Consider the following 19843-nt stretch of genomic DNA (forward strand, 5'->3'; position numbering starts at 1 on the left):
GTAGGCTCCTTATTACTTTTTTGGCATTGCAAATCCAATGTCAATCCTATAGTACTTCTTGAGGAGCCTGTTATGATAGGAGACAGAACTGAGGATGGACTAGAGGGCCTACACCCTATAGGGTGTTCATAAAGGAGGTATAAGGTTATCTTTTTGTAATATATTGGGGAACAACAAAGGTCACATAGTTATCAGAGCAGCAATAAAACTCAAATATTCAGATTCCGGTCCCAGTCACCTTCTGGGGCAGTAGTTAATTTTCACCTCTTCTATAGCTTTTGCCAGTTGGGCTGCAGTTAACTTCTTTCTTTTCTTTACTATCTCACTTCTGAAGCAAAATCTAGTGTACTAACACAAACCTCAGCAGTAAATATTTTGCAGTTTTTAAGAGAATATCATCTCAGCTACATAGTATATGTGGAGGATGATCAGCAGGCACAAGAACAGAAATAAATGCTGCTAAAAACAGCTTTCCCGCTACAGTCTGGGTTGTTTGAACAGAAAGGAGAGGGACATGCCAGAATCTACAGGAATCAAGCTCTACTTTTTAAATCCGAAGTCAAAAAAATGTACATTCTTTCTCTTTCTCCTGGCAGATTTCAATAGCCAAGCCATCTTTAAGGGGCAAGAGGGGCAAGAGCACTAAAGTTGTCAGGATCCGTGAAACTCAATGCCACGAAATGTTTCTAATGGGGTGGATAACACAAGTCCTGGTATAGATGTGAATCTCAGCTCATTAACAGCTACAGAGGGATGCGCAAGCTAAAGGGTGTTGGCCTATTTCAGTGCCATCATTATGCTGATATAATAGAAATTCAACAACAAAAAAAATCCTTTTTAGTAAAGAGGAATAGAAATTCAGCAAAAGTTCCCTTTTTAGTGAAGAGTTGTCCTATTCACAGGTGTGTCTCTGCTCTGCACTGTGGTCCTGGGAGTATTACTTGCTCTCGTCACCCCTCTCTCCCCCAGATGGATGTAAAGTGTCAAGGGTGTCACTGAGAATAGAAAGTGAGAGGTAAGGAGTAACCAGGATTTTCTTTTTGTGTAATATCAGAGAAAGTAAAGGAAACTGGGAAAGGTTACCTTGCATTTTGCCTCTGCAGGTCATCCAAGGCCCCCTGCTCCCCAGGAGCCAGGCTGGGCTCCTGCAACAAGGTGTTATCTGGGTAAGTGACCTGCAGTGCCAGTAGCTGAAATCCCAAGAGGAGTCAGGCTGCTTCCTACACCTGGGAAGCTTCAAATAACCCCAGATACCAGGAGGGAAAAGAAGGGAGAACGGTGAAATGCATACATCATTTGTTCTTGTTCTTCCCTACTTCAGGAGAAGTCACTGCAAACAGGAAGGATCTCCTGATTTACTGACTGCAGGTTCTGACAGGGGCTGCTCTGTGGCTTGCTTCATTAATTACTGCCAAGCACTGAAGGTGTGGAATAAATCTCAGGCTAACACAAGGCTATTTAAGCATAGCAGGGGAGCTGGCAGGAGAAGAGGTCTCAGGAGAGCCATTGCTTCTTGTCCCTGCTACCAGCAGAATCACTTACAAGCATTTGGCCGGGAGACTTCTGCTGTATGGAGGGTCTTGAAGACTTCTTCCAACCACAGTGCCTGGTTCCTCAAAGTGACATGTCCATATCCGCATGGAGACCACTCTAGTCAGAGGACTTATCAGTCCAAGCTCCCCATGGCTGCAGAACAAAATGAAGCAAACGTGGAAAAATCTAATAGGCTGCACTTATTAATAAATGATGGCTTACCTATTCATAAGCCTGCTGTCTTGGGAAGGTTTAAAACAAAGCTCTGTGCTCTAGCTTTTTATTTCTCAAACAATGCCATCTCCTGCTGTGTGTGCTTCAACTCCATGTCTTGCTAGCAACTGGAAAAACTGAAAGGAAAGATAAAGGAGTGAAGAAACAACTTCAGTTAAACCAAGTCTGTAATAAAGATATATTTTTTATTTTTCAGTGAAGAAAGAACCATTTTGTGCGCTTACAGAACTGGACTTGGAGGTGTAGGCTGAGCTCTGCCACTGCCCTCCTGTCCAACTGCAGGCATATAGCTGGTGGTTTCCCCATCTGCATTTTCCAGGTGTGAAATGCTGTGGGAGATGGAGGGGGTATTTCCCAGCCTTTGCTTGTCCTGCTGGTCATGCTGGTTTTCCCACCACCTGGCACTGCCTGGGGGCTGTGCCCGTGAAACCCCTTGCAAAGGGCAGCGGGAGATGAGGATGGTGTACTGGTGCTAGCATCTACCACCCCAGAGTGGAGGGGTGAAGGCACATGTCCCCGTGTTCAGTCACTTCTATTTCACCACTGCAAGTCACGAGTGGCAACAGACCGGGCATCCCGACCACCAAGCCACCCAGGGTGGGTGTGCAAGGGCTTGGACACACAGCTCACACCGTGTAGTGGGTTAACATGCCTGGATGGGATGAGAACAACTGTCCACAGGGTGATGGCTTGTTGGGAAAGGGGTCCCCGAGGTGCAACTCACAGTGGTGAGGTTCCAGGTGGCCCGAGCACAACCCCTGGTGCTACAGCCGCTGTGCACCCCCAGCCAGCAGCCTGGAGAGAGGAGGGCAGCAAGAGACTGCTGTCTGACGAGGCTGAGTGCGCCAATTAAAACTGCAGATGGAGTAGGCTCTCCTGGAAATGTTGGGTGGTGCCACTGCCAAAAATTTTGAAGGCTGCGTTGAGCGAGACACCGTGTTTAAGGGTGTCCAAAATGTGAGCACAGACGATGGGCTCGGGAATAAAAAAGTTTAGACAAACTTTTCATTCCTGCCCTATTTTAATATAGCATCTGAGGCCAGAGTCTGGTAAGGAAGATAAAAAACAGATTAATCAAACCTCAGAATTTCAACTTAGATGAAAATAATATGGTTCAAGTATGCCCTAGGGAGGAATGCTTGACAATAGTGAGGATGCCAGAACAGTGTTAGTGCAGCACAATGCAACATGTTGGCATGTGGTAATTTTAAGAGCCAGAAGTATCTCCTCTTAAACAATCTGAAATGCAAATGTGAAGTCTGTTTTCCCTCCTTGCTCTGTGTTTTCTTGACAACCACTGCCAGGATCCAACCACTAAGTTGTCACCACAAAAATATGTCGATGTATTTGCAATGGCTGAGGCGTTAATCTTGACCTTCATGTGTATGCATGTGCCTTCCTTACACAATCTTCAGGCCAAAGTCTGCCACCTTAGACTGATCCAATCCTACAAACAGCCAAGAGGATGGGAAGCCAACGGTTTTGCTCTGAGGACGAGATGCCTGGCATCATACAACCATTGCCCTGGTTGTATGCAGGGCAATGTCAAAAGAAACTCTTGTTTGTCAAAAAAAAAAAAAAATTTTAAAAAAAAAAAAAAATTTTAAAAAAAAAAAAAAATTTTAAAAAAAAAAAAAAAGAGATTTATCAGAAAGCAAACATAGGTGATTTAAACTAGAACCTTTCCTAATCCAGCTGTGCTCCATGGAAAAGACACGAACCTGATTTCCACCATACAACTAGGCTCTTTCAATAGAAGTTCAGGCTACACACAGCTCAGAGCACTTTCAGGATCCTCTCCAGCATTGAACAGGGACTACAGATTGTTTCCTACACTCTTTTCCAAAGAAATGAAAATAAAAATCTGTTTTGCATGGAAATGGGATGCAACGCACACATTATTAAGATTAGCAGTTTTTGCTCTTTTAAAAATTGCGGTGAAAAGAACAGCCTTTTAACTGACATTTGAAAACTAATAGGGACATTTTTCCTTTTTTCTTCATTTCTAGCTACTGAACAAAGTATATTAAAATACTATCCTCTTGCTTGCCTACTCTTCTAGAATCCTACTGTTCCTCCCTACACCCTCCAATCTCTTTTGCTTTCTTAGTGTTTTCAAAATTTGGAAATACTACCTTACCTTACTGCCCTAAAAGTAAATCAAAACAAATAAAAATCTGTGAGGCTTAACACAATTTCCAATTTTTTTATTAAAGTTCCTTACCAGCAGAGCAAAACATTCTGGAAACAAAAAACTTGACCAACATGGGGGAAAAAAAATGTGTAAAAATAGACTGGATAGTCGTTTTATTTTGTTTCATTTAGAGCTGCATTCACTAATCCAATGTCCACAGGGGCTGTGCCCTGCAGACTCTGTCATGACCTTGTGAGTCACCTTATAGAGGTCCTTTCACTTGGGTGTGCTCTGTGAACCACTTGGGTGAAGGATTCCCACCTCACTGCATCACAGTCTCCAAGCTATACAAAAAGAAAGACACTGTAGGGAAATTAATGGCTATTATTATTGTATGACTTCCAGCCATTATTACTATAAGTAATAATGTGCTCACTACTGTGTTTTTGGGCCCTTCACTACAGGAAGGACATTGAAGTGCTGGAGCGTGTCCAGAGGAGAGCCACCAAGCTGGTGAGGGGTCTGGAGAACAAGTCATATGAGGAGAGGCTGAGGGAACTGGGCATGTTTAGTTTGGAGAAGAGGAGGCTGAGGGGAGACCTCATTGCCCTCTACTACTCCCTGAAAGGAGGGTGTAGAGGTGGGGGTTTGCCTCTTCTCCCAAGGGAATAATGACGGGATCAGGAGGAATCGTCTAAAGTTACAGCAGGGGAGGTTTAGATTAGATATTAGGAAGAATTACTTTACTGAGAGGGTGGTCAGGCACTGGAACAGCCTGCCCAGGGAGGTGGTAGAGTCACCATCCCTGGAGGTATTTAACAAACATGTAGACTTGTCTCTCCAGGGCATGCTCTAGTGCCCAAGATTATTGGTTTGTGGGTGGGTGTGATATGGTGGGGTGTTGTGGTTTTTGTTTTGTTGGTGATTTTTTTAGTTTTGTTTTTTTGGGGGGTTGGTTTTTGGGGTTTTTTTGAGGTTGGACTCGATGATCTCAGAGGTCCCTTCCAACCATGGTGATTCTGTGATTCTGTAAGTCACCAGCAAGAAGCTTCTCCACCGCTCATGCATCCTCTCTCATTCCTGTACAACTGTAAAGACCCAGCAGGGTGGGTTGCTACACATTTCCTTGAGGATGTGCATTTCCTTGGCAAACTCAACTGGAGAGGGGTGCACAGCCCTGCAGCCTGTTTCACTGGGGCCAGGAATGCCCCAGCACTCAACGTGGGTGCATGCTGCTCACCCCTCGCCTGCAACAAGCACTGCAGTTAAACAGGAGAGAGGATAAACTTGGGGCCAACACAGTGCCCAGCTCAGCCGCAGTTCTTCACGAACCACCATGAGGTTTCATATCAGAATTAAGATGAGCACATGCACTTTTACACGCAGCTACCTTGAATGCACTTAAACATATGTTTAAATGCTTTGCTGAGTGGATGCCAGGTGGAAGGAAAAAGGGGGTGACCTACCGTGGTGCACCTAACACATTTGGCAGCACCTAAGGTGTATACGGATTGTGGAGTGAATAGGTTGCCTGTCCCAGCTCCAGTCAGCACTGGGGCATACCCTTGCCTTTGCTGGATATAGCCTGTAGCAGAATTCCTCCCCTTGGCAAGGCTTAACAGCAAAACATGAGAAGGGTATTGAAGGGATTTGCATAGCTTGGAAGTCTTAGTAGGAGTTGCCCATGTGTGTTCCCAGTGAACATGTGGGAGTATAGATGTCTGGATCCTGTGTGACGGGATATTTCAAAACCAGCTGTAGTAATGCAAGCAGCAATACACGGACCTTTATGTGGCGACTGAAAACAAATAAAAAGGAGAGGTTTTGAAGAAAAACAACAAGCTGAAAGGGATCAAACAAGCTAAAGGACAGATGCCATCCGACAAATTACTTAAAGCTGGAAGACTGAAAGGGTATCCCAGTTTAAGCTGGAACTGTTGCATTTCCCCTAGCTGTGCGCCCACCCCAACACCCACTTACAGATGCTGCCTCCTTTGGGACACGGCAATAAAACTTTCCCTTTTGGCCACAGAGACTACTGAAATTATATAATGCTCTGTGCGTTTTCTTCACAACAAAGGATCTCTTTCACGGAGGCAAAGCTAAGCAAGAAGTCACTTTGACATGCTGTCACGAGACAAGGAGGCTGGGCACCAGTAAGGGAAATTGGACCAAGAGGTGGAAAATCCTGAGAAAGCAGATGCCTTGGAAAGCATCCTGCAGCAAGTAGCACATCCTGGGGCTGGAAATGGAGGTGGAGGATGTCTGGGAGAGGAGACAGGGGTGTCAGCGGAGAGGTGGAATGCCAGGCTGGGTGGCACATGAGACGGCAGGCACGTGGAAAGCAGGGTGACCTCCAGTCTGCTTTCCCCCCAAGATGATGGAGTTTTACCGTCTTGTCAGCGTGGGGTTATTAAACCAAAATTTCGTGCTGCAAAATGCACTTCTGCTCCTTGTGGGGGGATGGCAGCAGGGTGCTGGGCTCAGCCCCTGCTCAGCCCTGCAGCTGGCGCGGTGGCTGTCCTGGCTCAGGGGACATCCCACCGCTGGGGAACCCTCATACTCACCCCACGGGGCCGGGGTGGTGGGGAGGGGTGCTCTTCTCTGCTGTTTGTGAGAAAAGAAAGCAGGTGGGAGATGACACAGTAAAAAAAAAAAAAAAAAAAAGAGAGAGAAAAAAAAGAAAATAGCAAGGAGGTTGCATGCCAAACTGAAGCCACACTTGAAATCAAGGGTACCCTCACGATACCGGCTCAGGCCTCCCGTCCCCAGCCGCCTCCTTCCTTCCCCATTTATAACACACCCGGGTCTTCAGTCAGACTGTTTTTCTCTGTACAGCTGTGTCACTCTGGAGTGCCTGACGCCAACACCGCGCTGTAGGGCGCAGCGCACGTGCAGGGCGCGGGGACACCTTCCCGCATCCCCCCTCCCTGCACACACACCCCTTCCCTTCCCCGCTGCCCTGCACCCCCCTTTCCCAGCGTGTTGTGCTGCCTTCCCCCGGCGGCTGTGCTGTCCCTCGTCCTCCCTCCTCCATCAGCCATCCCTGTCCTTTTCCCTTGACCCAAACCTGCTTTTCTCTTGGTTGGGGGGGGGCTGTGCCAGCTCCCGCTGGCCACCCCGGAGTGCCAGCATCCTCGCCATCCCGCTGGCTTAAGGTGGGCATCCCATCCACCGCCGCTGCAGCCCGGGCAGGTTTGGATGACCGTGCATGCTACCCCAACGCAGGGCTCCTGCCGGGGACCCGGCGCCCCAGAGGAGGAGCAAATGAGCTGAGACGTCAAGGGCGAAAAAATTATAGCCCTGCGAGGCTCTCCCTGCGCTCAGCTGCCGGGCGAGCGCCTACATGGCTGGTGTGACAGCGGCGGCACACGGGAGCGGCGATGACACGCCGTTAGCCCTACAGCTGGGAGACAGGCAGCCAGGCAGGCACCGCTCCAGGGACTAAAATGATCCTGCCCTGAGACAGCCTGCAGTGCCTCCCAAAGTGGCTGGCTACTACACAGGAGCCGGGCTTTCTTTGCAATTAACTCCAGTTCCCCCCCCACCTGGGGGTGACTGCAGTGTGTGTGTGTGCTCCGCTTGGTTTTTTATTTGCCTTTTTTGGCTTTTTTTTTTTTTTTTTCCCCCTCCTCTCCACCACCACCACCCGTCTCCCTCTCTTTCTCCTCCCGTGTCCTTCTCTCCAGGATGGCGGAAGCAGAGTTGCACAAGGAAAGGCTCCAAGCCATAGCAGTAAGTCCGTTTCATTTCATTTTACTTGCTCTTTTGTCCCTATGGGTGGGTGGCGGAGAGAAGCTGGGGGGGGGGATTCCATCAGGGTGGCTGGGATGCGCCCGGAGAGCCTGGCTTTCCTGAAGTTGTGCCTGGAGTTTCCCCCCCAGTTCGGGAAGCGAGTGGTTAAAGTCTGCTTTGCAGGGTTTGGCGGAGAAAGAGGGCTCTGAGGAAGAGCCGTTGAGCTGACACGTGCGGAAAGAAAAATGTGAATGCACAGTGGCACGCTTAAGAGATTGATGATGGAGAAGAAAAAGAAGGAATAAGTGGGGAGGAGGGGGAGGTTGAGGGAGAAAATCAGTGCTCTGCTGAAAATGATATTTTCTCATGGTGGGAGCTTTAGCTTAGCTGATTAAGAAGTTAAACAAAATGATCTGCTGCAGGGTGGCTTTTGCTGCAGAAAGTAATTGTGGTATTACAAATTTTTAAGACAATCAAATACAAACGCTACAGTATCAAAATTGTGTAATTATTTGATCTACTAGTTAAACTGTCACCTCAGCTGCATAGCTGAGCACATACTTCCAGGCAAATTCCCTGCCGAGCTGCACCCTGCCAGGGGTAAAGTTTAGGCAGGCTTTTACCCCATTTCAGTTAAAACTTTTGGTTTTGTGGTTAGGACCACAATTTGGAGTGAGGCACGGGCTCAGCTGGCGCGGACCTCAGAGGAAGGTGGGCAGTGACACCTGGTGAGGACTGGGCCTGGGTGTTTAAAACACCCCATCGCCCCCGGGGCAGGCAGAAATTGCCAGCTCATCTGTCTCCTAAGCAGGGCACAGGCGCCCTGTCAAAAGGCCTGTGTTCCCCTGGGTGCTGCCAGCCTGCCAGCCCCACACAGCCCGCCCTTGTTCCACTGACACCCGGCTGCTTCTTCTTCTTCTTCTTCCTCCCCACGGCTGGGCTGGGATGCTGGTGCAGCTGTGCCCGGTCCCGGTCGGGTGGCACGGTCCGTGCCGGGGACCGCACACCTGGAGGTCTGCAGGGAGATGACAGGAGACAGCAGAACAGCAGAAAACCCCATGGGTTTTACGTGCCTTTCCCCCGTTTCCCCCCAGTGATCAACAGATGCCGCGTTTTACTGTAGCGCCGGCAGAGATCACAGATTTCCTTTGTAGTAAAGAGGAATGGCTGCTGCTGCTGCTGCTGTTCCAAGCTGTTTTCTTTAAGTCCCCTAATAGGTCCGTGGAGATTTAAAATAACCCGACGTAAAACAAATAGATTGCGGGGGGTTTCTTTCTCTAAAATACTTCCTAAAAAAGAACAAATTATATCATTTGATAGGGATGGGAATGGGGAGGGGGTATCGTAACTGTTTAATTTTCAGGCAGTGGGAAGTAGATGCATATTTTTAAGCTGGTTCACAGTTTTCTGTCAGCATAGGCATTGCCAAATCTCCAAATGGAAACAACCCGGGAACATTCCCTCTCGGCAGCCACCCTCGCCACTGCTTTGGGTTTGGGATTCCTGTATGGCAGAACCATTCTGCAGAGCTGCTCCATGCATTGCTGCTCTGCATAGCTCTGAAAAACTTCCGTCTCCACATAAAAAAAAAAAAAAAAAAAAAAAAAAAAAAAAAAAAGAAAGAAAAAGTCTTGATGGATTTCCTTAAATGGTGCTATATGGCTAATATATATATTCCAGGTAGCTGTGTCTACAATACCCAGTCTACTGGGTATTGTCTTCCTCCATGAACTCAGCAAATAATCTCTTTTTGTGAACAGTGGAAAAACTCAGCCTCCCAAAAAAAAAAAAAAAAAAAAAAAGGTTTACATTATTGCAGCTTCTTTTGACTGCTGTATAATAGAAAACCAAGTTGTACCCTTTTCTGCTCCACATGATGTGCTTAAACCTCTCACCAAAGTAGATCAGATGCTCTGCTGCTTCTTCCTGCTTTGCATTTCACACCAATGAGGCCATTATGGATGTAAAATTATCACCTGGTATATTGCAGCTTTTTAGAGTAGGTTTATGCTGGTATGAAAGAAGGCCTTGAGAATCTGGATCTTCATTTTCTATATGCATTTCCTTTTTGTTTTCTATTTCAGGCAACAAATAAAACATAGGATAGCAATGTAGGCTGTGAATTAGATTGAAATAATTTTACTCCAGCTTCAAAAATATTTAGCCTTATTTTAAGCTTGGATGTGGTTCCACGAACTGACTTGTTTGCTTACCACCCTGCAGAGCAACAGGTTTTCTGCGTAAGCTTGTTAGGTGACTTTTCTCCTGTGCTAAGGCTGCTGCAAATGTTTGTCAGAATGCAGAGAAGTTTGTTTCTAGTACAAGCTTTGCTCCGTGAGGATGAGTGACGTGACACAAGTTAGGCATTTCTCTTCTGCAAGTTGCATGGCCCTTCTTAGAAGACGGAAAAGGTGGCATTTCAGTTCAGCTTGGTGGTGGTCTCTCTAGTTTGAGAAGCTGCAATATCTCACGCAGAGGAGCAGAAGCTTACACCAGCCCTCTCTGGTCAATCTGGCTGAATGCTAGGCATATAGAAAGAAATCCATTTACCGCTGGGACTTCCACACAACTGTTGCCTGTGAGTTTGTTCTTGCTTCCATAATCACCGCGGCAAATGAGCCTGCCAGGAGGACAGGCAGAGTAAATTGTAATTCTGCATCACGAAGTATTTAAGGAAAACAAAATCCAAACATGGGAATATGAATATATACACCAGAAGGCTGATGCCTTTTGAAGAGTTTGATTTTGTACTTTGTTGCTCTGACTAATCACAGCTTTTAATATATGCCTGTCTGGCACAGAGGCAAGTGTCATGGGAAGAGGAAAAAAGGGGTCTAACTGTTAGGACATTAATCTAAACCTTGGTGAACATGAGTTAGCCACTTGTTTTGCCAGAAGCAAGTACTTAGCCTCTCTGTGCATTCATTTTCCATCTGTAAGCTGTGAATAATGGACTTTGCCCTTGTCTCAGAGAGCTGATAGGGATGCATGCAAGATTGAGGAGAACTTGGATGCGAGATTGAGGAGAACTTGGTTTAGCAGGGCAAGAAAGAGCTAAGTCAGTCTTTAAAAAATAGAATGTGTTATTCTAAGAAAAAAAAAGAAAAAGAGAAGCTTTAAATGTATGTGGTTTTTAATATCATTGTACATGCTTAAGCTGTGATTTTTCTATCTGTTTTTGAAGTTCCTGAAATTCACAAACTGAGAGACTACAGAGTGTGTAAATCTCAGAGGACTGTGGCAGTCCAGTTTGAGAAGTGGGAAGATGTGAGACACCTACTGAAAAGTGGAACCCTGTTCTCTCTGCTTGGGAGGAAAGCACAAATTCTGTGTCCTGGGGGGGTCCTGTGATGGCCAGGAGCCATTGCTTTTCTGATCCTTCCTTGAGCAGAGGTCAGATCACATCTCGCCACTTGCGTGTCACGTGTGTCACAGACAGATGCTGGTAAATCTTTCTGTCATGCCACACCACTCTTAAGAGGTGTCTGTTTGAGCCTGACCCTAAATCACCACAGCACCGATCTGCTGCTCTGACAGAGACAAGCAGTGCCCGCTCAGAGCGCTGGGAGAAGATGCCTTGCAGGAGACAAGCAAGAGGTTAAAAGAGGAGGTCAGAAGCTGTGCTCTCTCTGGGCTTTTTCCTACAGCATACTTCAGTGCTTGCGCCTGCTCTTTTCCAGAAAGGGGGTGGGAGGGTAAAATTTTGGGTGAAAAAGGAAACGTTTTTGTGGCTTTGAAAAGTATGCCTGCTCTGAGTTGCTCTGGAGTTTGGAATGCAAAAAGTCCCAGAGGAAGCATGTTCAGTGGCCAGGGGACAGGTGAGCTGAGTTAGTTGATCACGTTTTGGATAAATAAAGTGTGTGGCTCCACAATTTATTCTATGTCTCTGTGACTGCGGGGATCACCACCAGATAGTGATCTAAATATAGACAAGCATTTTTGACATGTACATGTTTTCCATCGCTTAGCTAGCAGGCATAAATCTGGGAAGTGGGGGCACTGAGTGTATATCAGTGTATCTGGGGTACAGATGTACATATGATGTAGTGAACTAAAGGCAATCATTGAGGGACAGCACTGAGGAAAAATTGTCCACTGGAGAAAAAGACAACGTGGGAGCTAGAGGAGGTTTTCAGGTTAAGGACATGTCTGGCCTATAGATTCAACTGAGAAGCTACTAAAATGTACTGATTTTTTAGGAAGTAAAACCAGTGCCCAGCTCTGAGAACCAAGAGTTCATTGAAGCATTAAAGCAAGGTAACTATTGACATTCCAGTAGCCATATCAAAGATACCTCCAGTAGACCAAGATCATTCTTGCTTTTTCTATGAGATTATGACTTTGGTGGGCTGGATCTAACATTACCTAAATGTCATCGGGTGTTTGACTTAGTATGTCAGGACACTGTTTAAAAATAGCCCCCTCCTGTATCAGTGGGGTCTGCCTTAGCTGGATTAAAAAAAGTTGCTGCTAGTGAGGGAGACTGCTGAACAGAGCCTTTTTCCTTGAGAGCAAAGGAAGGGGAGAGCTTATAGGAAGCAGCTTTTCAAGGCTTGAAGGGCTTCTCTATTGGAACTTTGATGTAAATGAAAAATCAAAACTGTTAGTGTGCAGGTAGCATAAAGAGAGGTGGAGGAGGAAATATGATGACAAAAAGCTGTCCTGCAGAACAAGATGGATTATTTGGTGAGTGGGGTCCTCCACTTAAAGAAGTCCTTCACACCTGTACACAGCTGGTGTTAAGCAGGACTGTGCATCCAAATACAAGGGCGTACAGGTCAGCGCCGCAGGTGAGGGCTCCGCAGCCTGAGTGGTGCTGGTGGGAGGTAATCCAACAGGGATGTGAAGAGGATCCATGTCCTGCAAAGGAGATTACTTTCATACTAGTTAAAACCATACCAGATGAGGTTTTAGAGTGCTCCCAAAAGAAAGGCAGGTGCATATAAGTTTACATATAGCATCGCACTGATTTTTCAACAGGTCTTTGAGTACAGTAATACAATGGTCTTCTGGAAAGAAAGTATCAGTGGAGTGTCAGTGTCACAATTGCTGGTCACCTAGGCATTCTACATTTCTGGACTGGATGTTCAGCAACTTCAGTGACAATCATGTGGTGTCCATAAATTTCAGAAAATTTATTGACAGAAAAAACAAGATATCTTTTTTTTCTTTTCCCCATTCACATATTGACTATTACCCCCACAAAATTAAAATTCATGGCTAGTAAATCTCATGCCCAAGGTCATTTTACTGTAACACTTCTCCACAAATTTTGTGAGTCCTTTCAGGGAAGATTGTTCCTGAAAATTAGAATCTCTATTGTTGGGGATCACTCAGAAAGATGTGGAAAAATCATTTAATCAACAGTTTACTATTGCTGTGATGACATAATAGATTCGTTTCCTATGCCTTCAATTAGGAAGTAAAGCTTTTGCCCTCAAAGTTAAGCATATGATCAAAGAATGGTCATTTCAAGCCTGCAGGAAAAAGGGCAGCAAGATATGGAAAGAGTAAATAGGCTGGGACTTTTCTGCCTGGAAAATAGATGGGTGAGAAGAACCTGGGGAATTCTAATAGGTCATGAGTGTAACAGAGAGAGAGGGGATAAGGAAATACCATTCATACTTTTTGGAGTAAGATTTAGTGGGTGTCTAAGGAGGGTAACAGTTGTGAACAAAACAAACTGAAATAGATGTTCTTCCTAAAATAAGTTGTTGAACTGTAGAGCCCCTCTCTCCAGGATGTGGTGAATGCTCAGAGTGCACCTGGGCTTGAGGAAAACCCGAGCATGCTCAGGAAAGTAGAGTCCGTGAAGGACTTTCTCATTAAATAGAAGTAATTTTGAGTTGCAAATTACTAGAGGCTGGCAGAGAAGTTTTTCATGTGTTTGCCATACTCCTGATGTCTTCTGCTTTAGGCATGGTGCTGGAAGGGAGCATGGGCTAGATGGTCTGGCACAGTGCAGCCCATCAGGTGTACTCCAACACATTCCTGGAGTTACCATGTCTTTCAGTGCTTTCACAAGTTTTGGCAGTAGAGAAAGCCCCCCTCACAATTCATCGTGAAGCTTATTTGAATATTGCTGCAACTTAGTTTAATCCAATTTTTCCATTCCCATTTTTCCCTCATTATCCCACTTGCAATTGTATTTAATGTCTGATTGATCACAACCATTACTCTGCCATCTTGTTCCTCAGCAGTCCTAACAACCAAGTACCTGAAATAGAAAGTCCTCTTATACCTGTAGCTGCCCTCCTTTTATATTCTGAGCTGAAAAACTTGAGGGCTGGTCAGAGTTTGACAGATTTCCAGAGTACTCTGTGGTGAGGAAAACCTGGTGGGGTTAGAAAGAGTCTGTATCCTGCTGCAAATATTTCCAGGAATGGGTTTAGTATGCGTAAACTAGGGATTATCACAATGTAAATCTAAATGAGATCTATATTGTCAGGACAACATGAACTGGAGAGGTTCCTGTGAACCTCGGTGGAAATCAGTGGTGGGAGAGGAAGTGTGGTGTTAAGGGATGAAGAGAGGTTTCTCTCACACAAATCTGCAGCACTGCCCTGGGCTGCAGCAATATCATGAGTCAGCTTCGAGGCAGACCTTGCAGAGAGAAACGAGCACAGTTGTGTCTTGTCATGACTTCTAGAGAATATAAAACACTGGGAGTTCAAACACAGTGTAAGAAATGTTATGACCTTTGCCCATTCTAAGCCAAAAGCCAAAGAAAAATGCCAATAGTGTCTGAAAATTAAAATGACCATCTTGGGTTTTATCTGTACTTTTGCTTTAGGAATGTTTACATGACAGCTAGAGAAACGGAAATATGATGAAAAAATATTGCTGTCAAGGTATCAGTGAAAAATAGGAACAAATAGAAACCAGAAACCAACTTGCTCTCGAGAAATTTCTAGACAGTCTCCAGACTTACCCAAACTCAACTGTTTAAATTTAGAATTGTTTCCACAGCACATTCCTAGCCCTTAACACATCACCAACATCTCTTGAGCACAGACAAGGAGCTGAGATACTGGATTTCATTTTGTGCCTTTCAAGTTATATTTTGCAAAAGACACTGAAAACAGGTGAAAAGATTTTGTGATTTTCTTCCTGATGTTGTCAAGTCTCTAATAAAGTAAAACTGTTGTGAAAGATTTGCATTTCTGGGAACTATTAAACAGCTCTAGCCTGGAGTGTAACTTTAAGGGCAGATGCTGCGTGACATGGTAGTGGTGGGGTAGATGTTCATGTGAAGTCAGAGGTGAGACTTTGGGATTCACATGCTGTGATAAAGGTGATGGACACCCGGGAGCTGGGATGAGGGTGGGATGGGGCCAGAAGGGGGTGCAAGGTGATGCTCATCCTCTCCTCGAGCACTCTTTCTCCTCCAGGAGTCACTTTTTGTATTTAACTCCTTACCCACTTCACAAATACTGTTTTGCTCTTGTACAGAATGAAGTCTAACCCTTCATCAGCTGAATCCTTGCAAAGTACAGTCACCAGCAAGATGGTTGGTCTGCAGCGTGTATTTGGGAAAGCACCAGTCTGTGCATGTGTAGTAAATTATGACTACACATAATGCTCAGCTTCTGAGCCTCTTCATAAGTGGGTCCCAAGGAATTTTGCAAAGATTTCAGTGACGGGGGAAATGAATCTTAGGCAAGGGATTTGTTTGCCTGTTTCACCATGAAAACCAACAGAACCATGAATTCAATCCCACGCTTCCTTATTTAGGTAGGATGGGGCTGAAATGTGCTTGCAAACCTTGCTGTCTCTCAAATGGCACATGAGCATGTCCTGAGCCTGTGTGTGCTTAGGCACTGTACAGACTGAGGATGCCTTTCAGCAGCTGGGCTCTGGAGCACAGGGATGATACACCTGCCTCTGGTCCTAATTCCTGTTGCAAATTCCGATCTGCAACAGCCACGTGCTTGGCAAGGGTTGGCAAGGGTTAACATCACCCGACAAGTCCGACAGTGGCAGTGAAATGACTATGGCCTTTTGGCAGTTGCACACCAGACCTGTGTAGCTCTTGACACACAGATGCTTTTTGTTACTTAGCTGACTTGCAGCAAGGTTAGGCGCTGGAGGCATGTAAAGCTTTCTTCCTCTTCGCCAGTAAAAACAAATGCTCTCTGTGCACACAAAAAAAAAAAAAAAAAAAAAAAAAAAAGGCCAGCAACCAATGCAGTTTGGGGAGCTCTTTTTGGAAGGAGACAGACCTGCTCTCATCTATGAGTTGCAGCCCTTTCCAGACGGCGCGGAGCTCAGGTTGTTGATTTAGGCAGTGCTTTGATTATTTTAATTTGAGCTGTCAACATCATTTGCCAGGATCCAGAGACAACAGTTAGCAGGGTGGGGCTCAGCCCCTCTGCAATACCTAGTACCAGCAGTGGCTGACAATCAGCTCAAGGCGTGGATAGCAGAGGTGTGCTCAGATTTTTCAAAACACATACCGTGGCAGAAAGCCCTCAGTTTGTCAGCAGAGGGCTAAATAAAAGGTGCTTTCCAGCCTTTTGGGGGCAAATCATTGTCAGCTCCTCTGCTTCGGCCATGTTCTTTTGCCATGCAGGGTTAGAAGCAGCACTGCGGTAGAAGGGAGTAACCTGGGCAGGTAATGGCTAAGGAGCCCCTGTTAAGGGGCTGAAAATTGCAGACAGAAATTAGAAGCCAGATTGCCGTGTAATTTATGGCTGGAGGAGGAAGAGCTGAGCCGCCCGGAGTGCTTGCTGCAGAGAGGAGCCACACAGCTGCAGTCTCTTTATGGCAGCAGCAGGAGCGAGTGCAGAGCTGAGATTACTGGGCAGCGGTGCTCAATGCGAGCGCCTGGCTATTAACCAGCTGAGTGCCGCGTGCTGCAGTGCCTGCATCAGGCTGGATGGTCTTTCCCAGTAGGCTTGGAGCACCCACGGATACAGGCACAGGCACAAGCACACTCTCCTTAGCCTCTCCTGGAGGCAGGTCTGCCCCACACCCTGCCTCCAGGTCCTTGGAAAAACTCCCGCCGACATCCGTAGGGTTTTTAAAGGGTCCCTAGTCATCCGGCTGTTTCCCGTTTGGAGCATAAAGCAAGCATTTGGCATCCTAGGTGTCACTAAATTTACGGTAACTGCAGCAGGGAGGGCTGGATTGTCTCATACACAGGCTTCGGTACAAGATTTCTCTCTTGGATGTGTTGGCGAGTTCTGGCAGCTCTCTGCAGATAGTGTAGTGTTTGGGAGTTAATCCCTTATCTATTTTGAATTCCTACCTACGTTGACATAAAAAGTAAGACACGGTTGTTAATCATGTATTTGTTCTTAAGCAATATAAGCATATGCAAGCACTTGCTGCACTTCAGAGAAGGCAACTCCAGCAGAAGGCTGATTCATTTTCCAGCATTTTAAGCTGCATCTTTAAGACCACTCCTTGTTGTAGGGATAACTGCTGAATTAGGAATGTACATAAACTCATCCCAGCATCATGATGAACTTCATCAATTGTTCTGGATAAGGAAGTAATTTTTAACAAGATAGGAAAAAATCTCCATTTTTTAAAAAATAAAATAAAGAACAGTCTAAACATAGCATCCTTAAGAACTGTGCCCCCGTATCAGTAAGATGCTAAAAAATACCAGCTAAATTTACACTTGTTATTGCTGAAGTTTCAAAAGTACAAAATTTAGACTTAAATCTATATAGGATATCTGAAACTCATCTGCGAAATAGAGACCCGTTCATACTTTCATGCTTTTCATTATCAGCTTCCTGATCTTCAGAGAAAAAATAATAGAATCTAAGTGGTTTACAAGTGTTTTTGTCCTTATCATGTCAATATTGCATATGATGCTGAGCAAAGATTTTGATGAGATTGATGTTATCCTGAACAGTGCAGACCTCCTCCTCTGAGAATTTCTCAGCAATTCACAGGACTGAATGTCCCACAGAGGAGTTGTTCCAAAATCAATACAGTTTCCAATATAGATAACTCTTTACATTAATGATGATATTTTTTTCTGGGCTTTTAAAACAGTATAATAAGTCATAATTAAGAGATAAGGTGTCTTTTAAAGATAATTCCACTGCCAAGAAAGAGGGGATGGACAACAATGCTGAACCGGAGAGAGCCAGTAGGAGTTGCTGTTACATGTCTACCTCAAACCTTGGGGTGCTGGGAAGAATTCCCCTTTGCATTTGGCCTCTGTCTCTCAGGAGGGTGCTGCACCATCGTTCTTTGCCTAAGAACTCACAGCCCACGAGAAACAGACATAAGGAAACAAGACTAGAATTTTGGAGGTCCAAGTACCTTCAGCTCCAGTTTTTATTTTGGGTTGGTTTGTGACATTGTAGGGCAAACCACCATCCTCGCTTAGACACTGAGGAGAACAAAATTAGTCTTTGGTCTCTGTTACTTTGAAAACATGTGTTCGTTGTGGAAATAAATCCAGTTTATATTGATGTGGGTAATATTGACCATGTGATTGTGGGCAAGTCATAGGTGGCTGGTTGCAAGGTGGAAAGGTCAAAAAATATCATGTGGCCCTGGTTATATATTGTCACCATCTGTGTGGATTGGAGAGTGGTTTAACTAAACGGCACACGTGGAGGCTGTGTGTTTCCCCAGGGAGAGTGGTGAGCTCACTGACCACAGAAACACACCTGCAGGGCTTGTTGCAGGGCTCATCCTTTTGGCTGCAAGCATCACACTGAGCTGGAGGTGCTTTCAGTGGGAAGAAGGCAGACATTGGCTTTGTTTTGTCAGTCACATCTCTGTCTAGGTGAAGATAGATAACAAGTGCAAAAGTGGCTGTAGAACTAAAGCAAGAATGCACATACTAGCAATCAGCTGTCACAGTGGAAACCTGTACCAAAAAGTGTCCAGCCTGGGTCTGACCTCGTTCCAGTTCTAGACAGCATTTTGTGAAGCTGGATCAGATAATGCAGCACAGCCACTGCATCTGTAATGAGGGTTTTGCTGGAAGGGGCTGTGAGCACATGTGAAAAAGAGAGTTTAAAATGGTACTGGCAGATTACTAGCCTTTTTTACATGGTGTCTTCAAAACAAATGAAGGATTCTTAACACCTAATGCTAACCCATTGCTGGATAGCAGCTCTGAAGAAAAGATGATAGTGGATAACCCAGTGAACACTAGTCAGCAGTGTCATCCATCACGGAAAAGGAAAACAGGCTGGTATATATAGACAGGAACGCTGCACACAAGGCATATGAAATGGTGATTTGGTCAGACCCATGCTGGTTGCTAATCTCCAAGAAAGACATGGGCCGAATGGAGAAGAGTCCAAGAGAACCAGGAATGATCAGAAATGGAGGAAAATTACTTCTGAGGGAAGACAGAACAAGTCAGAATTGTCTAGCATAGTGAAGAAAATACTGAGGTTTAGCTGATCTTGTTTAAAGGTAGGAAAAACTTCCCGTATTCCTCCTAGGGTGGACTGTCGGTATTTTTTCTTGTTCTCAGATGTTGCTCAATCACCCAGTGATATGTAGCTTGCATACAAAGGATTCTTCTGCAGCCAGTCAGTTTTCTTGTGATGCCAAGCACAATCCTTCCCTAAGACTTGGCAAGTGAAATATGGATGCTTGGAGACCCAGGAGAACAATTTGATCCAACCACAGGGAAAGAAGTCTGAAGCAGTGTTGGTTTACTTTGCATTTTGGATAGGCTAAGTGCATGGGTAGCCAGTCACTGGCACTCCAAAATGTTGGGTAACGTGGTTGTGTCCAAGTACACAAAATTACCTCTTTTGTTGGATTTAGGCCACCAGTCCCTATATTATTCTCCTGCAGAAGGACTCGTCCTGCTCCCCATCAAGTTAATAGGAGTTTTGCTGCTAGTTTCAGTGGTGAGCAGGGATACAGACCCCTGCTATCCCCATAAGTGTGCACACTAGTTCTGACTCTTAAAAAGTGCCAGATATGTGACAGATCACACTTCTAAGTCAGACTTTCCAGGATGACCAGTTTTAAGGCTGAGGGTAAATAGAGAAAGTGGAAATCACAGTTCCCCTAAACTCGAGAGGTGCATGCTTTGCCACTCAACACATACTCTTATACGGCTAAACTCACCTATTGAAAGCTTCGTGTAAAAGAATGACTAAGTTTTAAACTCCACCTGTTCTCATTCACCCACTAGAGACAGCCAGTTTTGAGTATGTGTGTCTTAACAGCCACTACTCTTGACTTCTTCACTTATACGTTACCAAGTGT

General features: G+C 45.4%; 1 protein-coding gene across 6 annotated transcripts in view; it reads left to right on the top strand.

Annotated features, from left to right (window-relative positions):
• The first annotated feature begins 7209 nt into the window (after positions 1 to 7209).
• LOC106896420 (A-kinase anchor protein 2) overlaps positions 7210 to 19843 on the top strand; it is a 277094-nt gene continuing 264460 nt past the window's right edge. For 3 of the 6 annotated variants that reach the window (XM_014956405.1, XM_014956404.1, XM_014956407.1), the window contains exon 1: positions 7216 to 7636. In XM_014956405.1, coding sequence (XP_014811891.1) covers positions 7592 to 7636 — 45 coding nt within the window. In that variant the 5' untranslated portion in view covers positions 7216 to 7591. Of the gene's footprint in view, positions 7637 to 19843 lie in introns of all 6 variants that reach the window. The other 3 variants (XM_014956401.1, XM_014956403.1, XM_014956402.1) reach the window with 2 other exon arrangements.

This window comes from Calidris pugnax, unplaced genomic scaffold (assembly GCF_001431845.1).
Source record: "Calidris pugnax isolate Ruff unplaced genomic scaffold, ASM143184v1 scaffold262, whole genome shotgun sequence".
Classification (NCBI taxonomy): domain Eukaryota; kingdom Metazoa; phylum Chordata; class Aves; order Charadriiformes; family Scolopacidae; genus Calidris; species Calidris pugnax.